This window comes from Neofelis nebulosa, chromosome 5, assembly GCF_028018385.1.
Source record: "Neofelis nebulosa isolate mNeoNeb1 chromosome 5, mNeoNeb1.pri, whole genome shotgun sequence".
Classification (NCBI taxonomy): Eukaryota; Metazoa; Chordata; class Mammalia; order Carnivora; family Felidae; genus Neofelis; species Neofelis nebulosa.
This window is the reverse complement of record NC_080786.1, coordinates 91,292,954-91,305,902: the sequence shown is the minus strand read 5'-3', so window position 1 is coordinate 91,305,902 and position 12,949 is coordinate 91,292,954. Positions and strand designations below refer to the sequence as shown.

At 42.8% G+C, this 12,949-nt stretch overlaps 2 protein-coding genes across 2 annotated transcripts in view; one reads left to right on the top strand and one right to left on the bottom strand.

Moving 5' to 3' along the window:
* The window catches only part of PARP9 (poly(ADP-ribose) polymerase family member 9), a 35,836-nt gene extending 33,660 nt beyond the window's left edge, over nucleotides 1-2,176 (bottom strand). The window contains 3 exon segments of the mRNA XM_058731187.1: nucleotides 1,137-1,289; nucleotides 1,291-1,584; nucleotides 1,586-2,176. Of these exon segments, the coding sequence (XP_058587170.1) occupies nucleotides 1,137-1,289; nucleotides 1,291-1,584; nucleotides 1,586-1,678 (540 nt within the window). The 5' untranslated portion in view covers nucleotides 1,679-2,176.
* Nucleotides 2,177-4,496: 2,320 nt separating this feature from the next.
* Nucleotides 4,497-9,976, top strand: DTX3L (deltex E3 ubiquitin ligase 3L). Its single transcript, XM_058731186.1, has 3 exons — nucleotides 4,497-6,567; nucleotides 6,990-7,207; nucleotides 9,524-9,976. Exons 1-3 carry the CDS (start codon nucleotides 4,990-4,992, stop codon nucleotides 9,591-9,593), a joined length of 1,866 nt encoding a protein of 621 aa, XP_058587169.1. The 5' UTR covers nucleotides 4,497-4,989; the 3' UTR covers nucleotides 9,594-9,976.
* Nucleotides 9,977-12,949: the final 2,973 nt, after the last annotated feature.

The following is a 12,949-nucleotide window of genomic DNA, read 5'->3' as shown; positions in this document are numbered from 1 at the left end:
TTTACTGGTTCACATTTACAACAAATTTAAAAGTCTCCCTCCTGTACCCCTAAGCTTCCTTCCCAGATGCAATCAATGTTATTAGCTTGTCCTGGATCCTTTCAGAGGCATTTTTACACACAAGGTAGCATCTTTTACACACTCTTCTGCATTTTGCCTTTTTCATGTCATGTATCTTTGAGATCTTTCCATGTTACCACATAAAGGGTTTCTTCATTCTTTTTGCTGCTTTTTACATTCTATTGTATCAATGCACTATAAGCTATTAAACTTCTAGGTCTCCCTATTTATGGATAGTTAAGGAGTTCCCAATCTTCTGCTATTGTAATAAAGGCTGTAAAGAACAACTTTGTACTTAGGTCAATTGACACAGGTGTTAACTGATCAATGAGCATATACTTTTAAAAATATGGGTACTAAAAAAACTTGAAATTACCTACATACCTCCTATCCTATTTCTATTGGTCGGCATTGACCCACACACTTCCTCTGTCCCATCTCACCTCCTCCAAGACCAAGTGCCCCTCCCTCTGTGCTTCAGACCTAGGGATCCTAGTGCCTCAGATGCTCCCCACCCCTCACTCTTAATTAAGATTCTGCTTCCAACTTACTCTCGGAGGCCTTCAAAAGATTTTGCTTCTTTATTCACAAGTCCACCTTCCTTTCCCAGCCTCTGAGGTCAGGGCCTCTGCTCTCATCTTTATTCCCTGGTACGCAGGACGTTACCCAGGTCGGTACTGTTAGCCAAATCGAGGCCCCAGGGTACAAAAGTCCCAAGGGCCACTCTAAAGGATAGAGTTGGAGGGAGATAACTGCTGACATGTCATAATGCAGGTAAACAAATTCAAATTTTAAAAGAAATGTAGGTACGTTTTACCCGAATTCACAATGTGAATTACATTTTCGCCGCAAATAATAGTAACAACAAGAAGAGTTAATAAAAGGAATCATAAACACAGGGGAAACTTAGTTTGACGTAGAGCTCTGCGCCGTCCCCATCCTCACAAGGGGACGCAGGGCCCTGGGAACCCCCACCCCCACCCCGCCCCCGCCCGAGCCCGCAGGAGAGAAGCTGCAGCGCCCCCCGACCCCAGGCCGGCGGCGGGTCAGGGGCTGAGGGGCTTGGACCTACTCACCCGGCGGGCGGGCCACAGCCGGGAGGGCAGCCCAGAGAGGAGGGGGAACGACTCTGCAGAAACGGGGAGGGATTTCCGGAAAAGCGAAACTGAAACTTTGCGGCCCAGGGCGGCGGGGCGCGGCGCACTCGCGCCCCGGCCTAGACGCACCCCCCGGAGCCCGACGACGCCGAGAGCCATGGCCTCGACCCTCCGTTCTCCGTCCCCGCTGCTGGTGCGGGTGTCCGAGTCCAGCCCCCGAACACGCTTGAAGCTGGGAATCTATTTCCAGAGCCAGAACTCTGGCGGCGGGGAGTGCACCGTCCAACCCCTCAACCCCAGGGACCAGGTCACCTTCCAGGTGACGTTCATGGAAAGGGAAGGTGAGCATCGGGCCGCTGCGGGTGCAAAGGGACCCGGCCCTGAGGGATTCCAAGCAGACCCAGGTCAAGGTGACGTAGGAGACAGAGGGCGGGAGAAAGCACAGCACCGGATCGTGAGCACGGGGTGAAGGTGCACACAGGAATTGTGTCTTTCCACAGAGGGTCAGCTTTATTCGGCATATATATAGCAAAGTTGACCACAATTATAAAGCAGGTTCAGGATTCCACACTCAGTGACATTTCACCATGTGATTAAACTTCACTTCTTACACAGCACACGGAGCGGGACAGAAGACCAGCCACACAACAAAGTAACAGAGGGGTGTAGGAAGTTAACGAACCAAAGGTGACATCAGTCTGTGAGCGCGCAGTTGAGATAAGGCCTCTCTCTCGTTGGGGTCAGCTCTCAGCACTTACTGCTTATTATTTTCAAGCGGTGAAGGATCTCAGCTCTCTTCGTAGATCAGTGGGGCAGGACCTTCCTCTGCAGCTGCCTTTTTTTAAGTGGTCCGACATAGAGAGGTCATGTCTGAAGAGTCTGACAGTTTGCTACAAAAATCCCCTCCTGCTTTTTAAAGGGATTTAATTGGTCTTGGGCCCCTGCCGACCTCCTCTGCTTCTGCTTGTTATCAGTTCTGGGGTGTCAGCTGATGCTGGGCCCAGTGATGTCTCTTAGCTGCAGTACCTTTAACTACTTGTGTCATTGCTTGACCCAGGCCCCTGTTTGACATAAGAGACTCCGTTTTGCTTGCTATACACTGGTGGGGAGAGGAATGGTGGGGAGGGCCTCTTGCTGCCCAAAGATGCAACCCAGCAGGGAGACGAGAGCCCAGTAGTGCCCAATTGGTTGGTGATCTGATCTGACTGCATTTTTTTAATTAATCAGTTAATTTATGAGAGAGACAGAGACAACATGAGCAGGGGAGGGGCAGAGGGAGGGGCAGAGGAAGGGGAGAGAGAGAATCCCAAGCAGGTTCCGTGCTGTCAGCACAGATCCCGATGTACAGCTCAAACTCAAGAAACCGTGAGATCATGACATGAGCCAAAACCAAGAGTCAGATGCTTAACCAAGTAAACCACCCAGGGGCCCCTGATCAGACTGCATTTTAAAGTTGATGCTTTCCAGTATCCTCATCCTGACTCAAATTTCTTAGCTCTGGGAAGAACACCTTTCCCTCCCCTAGATACCTGTAAACTCTTGTCATTTAGGAATTCTATTTTTGATTCTTGCTCTTTTCACTTAACTTTATATAATGAACATTATTCCATATCATTAAAATGGGAACTTGGAGACATTTTCAGAAATGCGACTTTTAAAGAGTAGCCTGTATTCCATTATCATGAGCTTTCATTTCTACAGCCGCCCCCGTTAGAGTTTGAATAGCTCCCGCACAGATGCCCTGTCATCAGTCCACCATTCCAGGATGCAGGGAGCAGCCTTCCTGGGAAGCTGCTGGGGCAGGGTACAGATGCGCGAATAAGAGGTTTATTTGAAGCCTTTCCCATGGGTATGTATGTGTTAAATGTTTCCATTGAAGCTAAAGAGAGAGTCTTGAAGAAAGAAAAGCATCAAATCATGGTTGACAACAAACTTGTGACTGTTTTTCTGGAGCCCACTGAGAATCCGACAGACAAGAATGCAAGACCCAGAACATCTTCGCTGGCACAGTCACAAGATGCTTCTGGTGAGAGGCATCCAAACAAAGAACATATTCCTAATGCTGTGGATTCCTGTGTCCAAAAGGTGAGGACTGAAAGAAGGAGGTGGGTATGTTCCTGCACCTTCTTCTCCATTCACCATATCTTTCATTATTGATCCAACCACCACTTGCTGAAGACTGACTTGGAGGCGGGTACTCTTTTAGGCCTTGGGGCATAGAAGTGAGCACAATAGACAAGGTCCCTGCTGGGTGGGGAGGTACATAGAAAGACAAGAAGCAAGTAAACAAGATAAGTAAAATAATTTCAGGCAGTGATATGTGCTGTGAAGAAAATATAATAGGGTTTTGCCTTAGAGGGTGACAGGGCCAGGGTGAGGAAGGGGAAGGGAGTGGTGCTGCTTCTGACCAGAAGTCAGAGACAGTTTCTCTGAGCAGATGACGTTTGGCCTGAGACTTGAGTGATGAGAAGGAGCCAGCCATCCAGTCATTCAACCAATCAATATCAACTGCCTGCTGTGTGCCAGGCACTGTCACAGGATCTGGAGACCACTGTTGTAAATAAGATATCAGGAAAAAACCTCTCAAATGAGATAGTGTCTGAGTAGAGACATGAATGAAGTAAGGGAGCTAACTAAGTGAGGTAAGAATGTTTGAGGCAGAGGGAAGCACAAGTGCAAAGGCACTGAGACAGGAGCTTCTATCCTCAACCCCAAGGCTTCAAGGAGGGAGACAGGTGTGACTAAAAGGCAGTGGGCAAGGAAGAGAGTGACAGGAAAGGAATTTGGAGAAGTAGCCAGAAGTCAGGTTTTGGGGGGATGAAGGTAGGGACTTTGGATTTTAACTTCAATATTAGGGGATTCATCTGATCAATCATTTTGAACCAGGGGAGTATGGTGATCTGATTTACATTTCTAAATGTAATGTAATGGTTGCTGTGTGGAGGACTGAGTGTCCTCAGAAGGGGCCAGAGCAGAAGCAGGAGGTGAGAGCCCAGTTAGGAGGGCTTGCAGCAGGCCAGGGGCAAGATGACAGTGGCTTGGAGTCTGGGTGGTCCTGATGGAGGTGTAAGAAGTGGCCGCATTCAGAGAAACATTTGAAAGAAGATCTGGAGGAAGGACGTTACATGTGGAGGAAATAGCACATGCAAAAACCTTGAGGGGAGCAGATCATAGAAATCTGGCTTTTCGATTACATTCAATTTGCCTCTGTCCTTTTTAGCTTAACTGCTGTTTTTTTGTCCTATATTAGAGCTTCTCAAAGGACAGGATTTAGAGGGCCCAGCAATACTGCATGCAGTTAGGCGTTTAATTTTTGTTTTTGTTTCTGTTTTTAAAAAGGAGGGGAATTGAAGAAGTGAAAAAACTGAATAGGAAAAAAAAGAATAGGAAAAAACATCCTTTTCAGATTTATGACTCCCTTCCAAGCTCACAGACTCTTGTGAGAACCACAGCTGCTGGCCCGAAAGCAGAAGTACCTTCCCTTCACTCCATTCCCCAATAGCGGAGAGAGTGGGAGGCTCTAGAATCCGGAATTCTTGTCCACGTCACTTGTTAAATACGCCTCGTGCCCAGGCTCTACAGTTACATCAGACTCTCTGGAGATGGACCTGGTCCTTGGCTTGTTTGTTTGTTTGTTTGTTTGTTTTTCTTTTGCTTTGTTTTCATTCCCCAGGTGATTCTAATGTGCAGACAGAGCTGAGAACCTCTGGGCTGTAGCATACCGCACCTCCGCAAAAAGGGTTTGAAAGAAGTCACCCTCTCTACTGAGGGAAGACATAATGGCTATTTGTCTGGTCTCTAGACACTGTCCTGACAGGAGACTATTGAGCTGATGTCTGAGAGATTTTGTTTGTTCCTTTTAAAATTTCAGATCTTTCTTAGTGTCACAGCTGACCTGAACTGTGACCTCTTCTCTAAAGAGCAGAGGGAACACATAACCACCATCTGCCCCAACATCAAAAAGATGGAAGGGCACAATGGAATTGAGAAGGTGTGTGGTACCTTCGGAGATATTGAAAAAATACATCACTTCTTGAATAAGCAACTCCGGGAAAGGGGGCAGAAACATGAATCTTCCTCTTTGACAACAGAGAAGGAGCCAGTCCATCAGCACCAGAACGGCTGCCCTTATTCCCCTGAACCGAAAAACAGGGCAGAAGAAAAAAGTGGCCATTTTGAAATTCCCTTGCCTTTCTTTGAATACTTCCAATTTATCTATCCTGATAAAATGGACTCAATACAGAACAGATTTGGTGTAAAAATAATAATCCAGCAGAGTTCGAACATAGTCTATTTAGACTTCACCTCGAATCAACCAGGTGACCTCAGAGCAGCTCAGGAGTTTTTTGTCAGTGAATTTCAGAAAACTGCAGGACTTCTGGAGCAACAATGTGTTGCTTTCGCAGACAGTAAGCAGGCAAATAAAATCAAACAGGAATTGAATCATCGGTTTACAAAGCTCCTTATAAAGGAGAAAGGAGGAGAATTAACTCTCCTTGGGACCCAAGATGACATTTCAGCTGCCAGATGTTTTTTTGCTCTGAAAGACTCTAAAAGTCTTGTCATGGGACCTGTGAAAATATCAACTCCCAGATGCATGATGAATGGAATTGAAGTTGATACTTTTCAGTATAAGCTTTTAGAAGCTGAAATACTCCAGGAGATACCAAAGATAGAAAAAAAGTATGACACTCAATGTAAGGTTTCAGGAAACACTGAGAAAACCTGCATCCTATTTGAACCTAAGGACAAGGAATTAGATCTGTCTGCCCATGCTTATGCAAGTTTCATTGATGTCTATCAACATGTGTCATGTCAGGTGATGAGAGAAGTTCTTTCACTGAAACCTTTGGGCAAAGAGAGAATGCACTTACATGGGACCAAGTTTGCTGATGGCTTTAGGAAAAAGCATCCAAATGTACACTTTGTACTGAATCAAGAGTCAATGACTTTGATTGGATTGCCAGATCACCTTGCAAAGGCAAAGCAGTATATCTTTAAAAAAGTGGGGATGTCCCCATTAGCTGGAGACAAATGGGATGAGGACCATGAAACATCCATGGACATTGACAGTAATGATTCAAAAACAGCTTCACCCACATTCCAGCACTCTGCCGGTTCTGGGGCGTCAGGCATGGACAAGGAAGAGGACATATGTAGCATCTGCATGGACATGATTAGTAACAAAGAAGTGCTACCCAAGTGCAAGCATGCATTCTGCTCCCCTTGTATCAACAAAGCCATGTCCTATAAACCAGTCTGTCCTGTGTGCCAGACTTCCTATGGTATCCAGAAAGGCAATCAGCCAGAGGGAACCATGACTGTCACTGTCGTAGGAGACTCACTTCCAGGTTATGAATCCTGTGGCTCCATTGTGATTAATTATAACATGAAAGGAGGCATTCAAACAGTAAGTGTTTCTTGAGGTGCATGGGTTTCTTTCCAGTATGTTAGAATTACAGAGGAAGAGGCTGTTCTCTTGCCAATTACTGGATTTCCCAGGGTATTATTTTCATGGTTATATATGCAAGGGCTTTAAATAGTGATAAAGGTAGCAATGTTTGCTTATAACTTAGGTATCTTTTGTGTTTATTAAGGCAGAGAAAGAGTGAGTGGTGATTATGTGTTAGAATGGTGCAAATCAGAAGATGAATAGTGTTTCCAGCATGAACGTAGGGAGAGAGGAGAAATATGAATTATTGAGAATATGCACAAACCTTTAATATTTTGTTTGTTTTTGATTTTCCTTATCTACAAATGAGCATGTCTATCTGTAGAATAAAATTTAGACATGGGAGTGTTTTCAGGTGATATTTTCTTGTCTTCATACAGGAAAAGCACCCAAACCCAGGAAAGGCATACTCTGGAATACAACGAACAGCATACCTGCCCAATAATGAGGAAGGAATCGAAGTTTTGAGACTGCTTCGTAGGGCCTTTAACCAAAAGCTGATTTTTACGGTGGGGGAGTCTCGAGTATTAGGAATCTCAGATGTCATTACATGGAATGACATCCACCACAAAACATCCCGTTTTGGGGGCCCACAAAAGTGAGAACCTTCTGAAACATAATGATTGCTAAATAGGATTTAGAGGTTATAAAATACAGCAATTTGAGGATGTGGCTATAAGGAGACTTTATAGCAGTGAGATTGGATACAATAAAGTCTTTTTTTGAAGTATAGTTGATATACAATGTTATATTAGTTTCAGGTGTGCAGCTGTTGATTCCACAATTGTGTACATTAGGTGGTGCTTACCACAAGTGTAGTTACTTACTAAGTTAGTTACTATCACCGTACAAAGTTGTTATTCTGACTATATTACATGTATATACAATATATATGTTATATACATAATATAATGTATATTATATACATTATAGACGTAATATTTATAATATCTTGACTATATTCCCTGTACTTTTTTCATCCCTGTGACTTAATTTATTTTACAATTGGAAGTTTGTTCCTTTTAGTCCCTTTCACCTCTCTTGCCTATCTCCCCCAACCAGCAGCCTCCCTTACTCCAGCAACCACCAATTTGTTCTCTGTATTTGTGACACTGTTTCTGTGTGTGTGTGTGTGTGTGTGTGTGTGTGTGTGTTGTATTTTAGATCTGACGTGTAAGTGAAGTCATATGGTGTATTTGTCTTTCTCTAACTAATTTCACCCAGCATAATCATCTCTAGGTCTATCTGTGTTGTTGCAAATGGCAAGATTTCATCCTTTTTAAAAAAATTTTTAATATTTATTTATTTTTGAGAGAGAGCGAGCTCAAGTGGGGGAGGGGCAGAGAGAGAGGGAGAGGATCAAAGAGGGCTGTGTGCTGACATAAGCAAGCCCGATGTGGGGCTTGAACTCACAAACTGTGAGATCATGACCTGAGCCAAAGCCGGGTGCTCAACCAACTGAGCCACCCAGGTGCCGCAGATTTCATCCTTTTTTATGGCTGAGTAATATTCTATTACATAGCTATAGAGTGTATATACATATAGATAGATAGAGATACATATCACATATTCTTTGCCCATTTATCTATAGATACTTAGGTCACTTCCATATCTTGGCTATCATAAATAATGCTGCAATAAACATATGTGCATATATCTTTTCAAACTAATATTTTTGTATTCTTTGGGTAAATACCCAGCAGTGAAATTACTGGATCATATGGTATTTCTATTTTTGACTTTTTGAGGAACCTCCATACTGTTTTCCGTCATGCCTGCACCAGTTCACATTCCCACCTGTTGGGCTCCCTTTTTTGTACATCATTGTCAACACTTTGTTTCTTGTTTTTTAAGATACTAGTCATTCTGACAACTGTGAGGTGATATTTCACTGTGGTTTTGATTTGCATTTCCCTGATGATTAGTGATGTTGAGTGCCTTTTCGTGTGTCTGTTGGCCATCTATATATCTCTGGAAAAATGTGTATTCAGGTCCCCTGCCCATTTTTAAATCAGGTTATTTGTGTGGGTTTTTTGGTGTTGAATTGTAATAAGTTCTTTATGTATTTTGGATGTTAATCTCTTATCAGATTTATCATTTGCAAGTATCATCTCCCATTCAGTATTTTGCCTTGTTGTTTTATTGCAAAAACTTTTTATTTTGCTGTAATCCCAACAGTTCATTTTTGCTTTTGTTTCTCTTGCCTGAGCATATCCAGAAGAAAGTTGCTAAGACCAACATCCAAGAGATTACTACCTATGTGTTCTTTCAGGAATTTTTTAGTTTCAAGTCTTATGTTTAGGTCTTTAATCCATTTTGAATTTATTTTGGGGTATGGTGTAAGAAAGTGGTCCAGTTTTATTCTTTTCCATATAGCTGTCCAGTTTCCTCATGGGTTCGAGCCCCACATCGGGCTCTGTGCTAGTAGTAACTCTGTGCTGGCAGCTTGGGGCCTGGAGCCTACTTTGGATTCTGTGTGTGTGTGTGTGTGTGTGTGTGTCTGCCCCCCCCATCCACTCACACTCTATCCCTCTCTCAAAAATAAACATAAAAAAGAACTTAAAAAAAAAAGGAATGCATCCTGAGACTTTTGAAAATTTACCAAATTTGAAAATTCTCCTGTAGAAAATTATTATTCTCCATAAAAATATAGTATAGTATGACTTTAGGAAAGTGACTGCTTACCAATGAGCTGAAAATGAAAACATCTTGTTGGAAGGCAGATCCTGGGCAGACAGCTAGGCTCACTTACCAGCTAAATGACTCACCTCCACACACTTACAAGTGATTATAAGTCATCTGTCTTTAAGATTGTTTTCAATGTTTGCAACACTGAATGTTAATGCCAGGAATCTACTGTACAGATTTCTTAAGACCATTTGTGAAGAAGCTAAAGGGCTTTTTCCTTCTGCAGGTTTGGCTACCCTGATCCTGGTTATTTGAAACGTGTTAAACAAGAGCTGAAAGATAAAGGAATTGAGTAAGAAAACTGCTGGAAGGATGTCTTGAGCCAAGCTTTCAAAAGACACAGTTGAAGAAACATCTTTAAATTTTTTTTCATCTCAAGAAGTGGTCTGTTTAGAAGTAAGAATCTACTAGTCTGTCATTTCTGGAGTGTTACTTTTTATGGAAGATAAAAGTTCCAGGGGCGCCTGGGCGGCTCAGTTGGTTGAGCATCCAACTTCTGCTCAGGTTGTGATCTCACAGTTCATGAGCTCCAGCCCCACACTGGGCTCTCTGTTGTCAGCATGGAGCCCACTTCAGATCCTCTCCGCCCCACCCCCGTCCCTCCCCTGTACTTTCTCTCTCTCTCAAAAATAAACATTAAAAAAATTAAAAATTAAAGAAAGCTCCAAAATCAATGTGATTTTGCTGCAGAGGTGTTGTACCTCATTCTTGTGTCTTCTTTGGGGAGTAGGGAGTGGAGTACTGGGGGTCTGAAATAGTCTGTGTTCTTCAGTTGAAATAGTAGCTGTCAATTGATCCTCTTTCTACTGCTGTCTCTGACATAGCCTTTGGGGGTTTTTTTGTTTGTTTTCTCTTTACCCTAAAAGTAAAATCCTAGTATGAGTGGCAGAGGAAAGGGCTTTGGTTGTGGAAAATTAGAGACACACATTTTCCTCCCTCCCTCATGGCCAAAAAAGTGGCCAGAAGCAGAGATTGGGCAACAAAGGAATAAGTCTATTATTTTTCACAGTACAGAGCCTGGTATGCAGTTGGTGCCTCATAATGCTTTGCTGCCGGACTCAGTTTACTAATAACCCAGCAGAGGGTTATATGCTCCCTGAATCTTTGACAGAGGCAGGAGTAAGGAAGCCATATCTGGAGACCTTACTACTGATGTGGAAAACTGAGTTTCTTCACTCCAGAACACTTAACCTCTAAACTCTGAACTCTGACCAGTCCTCTAACTTGGCCCTTGCTCCTTCCTGAGTTTTATAATCTGCCATATGGGGTGCATTTGTCCTGTCATACTAATGCTACACGTTTCTGAACATTTTTTCCTCTGGATATCACTATACTTTTTAAGTATACCCTGCTTCCAGATAAATAACCTTTCCTTAGTTTCCACAGACTACCATTTTCTCAGTTATGTAGCCCCCATAATAGTTTCTCCATTCTTTTACTAAGTCCCACCAAGTCCTGTTTTCTTCCTTAAAATCTCTCTCCCTGGTACTATCTCTGGACAGAGACAAAGCAAGTTGAGCCTGCTATTAATATATGACATGTCAAAATGAACTTTTAAATGGTTTTCCAAGTCAGAAGAAAGTTATACTAACAAATTATCTGGTTATCCATGTCCCAGCCCCTCTCCAAAAAAGATGAAGTCTTTTTCTTTTCCTAAAGATACACATACACACACATATACATTTTTTATAATCAGATGATAATAGCTTAGCTAATATTTATTATAGATTTATTTTATCCTCTTTTTAAGGGCTTTATACCTGGGACTAATACTATTACTACCCCCATTTTATAACTGAGAAAACTGATGCACAGAGAGGATAAGTACTTTGACAAAGGTCACATTGTTTATAAGTAGAAGTTCTGGGATTTGAAGAAGGTAGTCTGGTACCAAGGCTTCTGCACTCCAGAGCTACCCTGCTCCAACTGGGCAAGCTGAGGAGTCCCATGATTCTGGGCTTCTCTCAGAAGTGGATTTCTGCACAGTGCCCAAAGTAGATTTCCTCCAAGGTGGTCCTATATGAAGAACTTAAAAACCCAGAATCTTTTCCTTTGTCCAGAGAGTTAAGGGATAGGTCTTTTTTAAAAAATCAGATTATACATTTAGTTTTTGATGATTCAAGTTTTTACTGTTAGGATTGTTTTGTGTCTACAGATCTTTTGGCTAAATTTGCTTCAAAAAAGCAAAAGTTTGGTTCCTGCTAAGTTCTGGATCTTTGACTGCAATGTGTGCTCAAAGGCAAGTTTCATGGTGCCAGCGGTTGAGAGCCTTTGGATTACCACTCTTGTTCTGTGATGGTATTATCATCTGTATCTGCTTCATTATTTTTTTGTATCTGCTTTAAATAAAGTTATATACAGGGTGCCTGGGTGACTGAGTCAGTTAAGCCTCCAACTTCAGCTCAGGTCATGATCTCACGATTCATGCCATGAATCCTGTGTCAGGATTTCTGCTGTCAGCATGGAGCCCACTTCAGATCCTCTGTCCCACTCCCCCCATCCCCTCCCCTGCTGTTTTTTTCTCTCTCTCAAAATAAACAAACAAATAAATAAATATAGTTATACACGTATTAGGAACAAATTGTGTTATTTCCCTACTCCCTTTTTCTTTTCCCTGAGGAAAGAATTGAAAATAGTATTAAGATATTTGATGTTTTGGGGCACCTGGGTGGCTGAGTCGGTTAAGCGTCCGGCTTTGGTTCAGGTCATGATCTCGTGGTTTGTGGGTTTGAGCCCTGCCTCAGGCCTATATGCCCCTCCCCTACTCGTGCTCTTTCTCTCTCTCTCTCTCAGAAGTTAGTAAACATTTTTTTAAAAAAATTTTTTAAGATATTTGATGTTTTTCTAAAGATAGCTTCTGCACCCAATTTCCATGTGTGGGTTTTCCCTCCATACATACAAGCAATTATCTGACACCAGTTGGGTGTCCTATAGCTCAACTCAATTCAGACATTCTCTACCCAGAGACATCATCAGATTCCCCAGACTATGGGCTCAGTCCCACAGGACTTCCCCCCCGCCCCCCTTTCAGATGCCAAAAGCAAGCCTAGGATGTTACCTGTGCTTCTGACTGAAGGGCTATAAATCTCTGGTTCTCCATGACCCTCTTCTTGGATTCAGTTAATTTGGTAGAGCAGCTCAAGCAGTTGCTGAAACTCCATTTGTTTCGGGGAAATTCCTGGTCTTCTCTTGCCTGATGTGGACTCCGTATTTCCACTTTGGTGGAAAAAACATGGCGTCTGCTCCTCTGTCTGAGTTAAGGTTTTGAATTAGGTTTTCCTTCTCTGCCTTCTACTGGCACCTTGCCTCTTCTGCCTTCCCCTCCCCCTGCTGTTTTTGCACCAACTTGGATGTGGTCTACATAATTGGGTCCTGTATCCCCCTCAGTGCCTCAGGCACCATTGGTTCCTCCTCCCATCCGCAAGGTCAAAGAGTAAAGTGCACCCCTTTGGACATATAAGTCTTTTCCAAATAGAATGAATTGCTAAAGCTTTGATTACTGAACATAGGTTTGTGTTTTTAACTTCTTGTTGCAGAGAAATTAAGGCTGTTTGAACCTATTGGAAAACATGCTTTGTACTTAATTGGTTCATGAATTTACCATCTAAAAAAATTCTGATGGTTGGTTACTAAGTTCTCAATTGGAAACTAA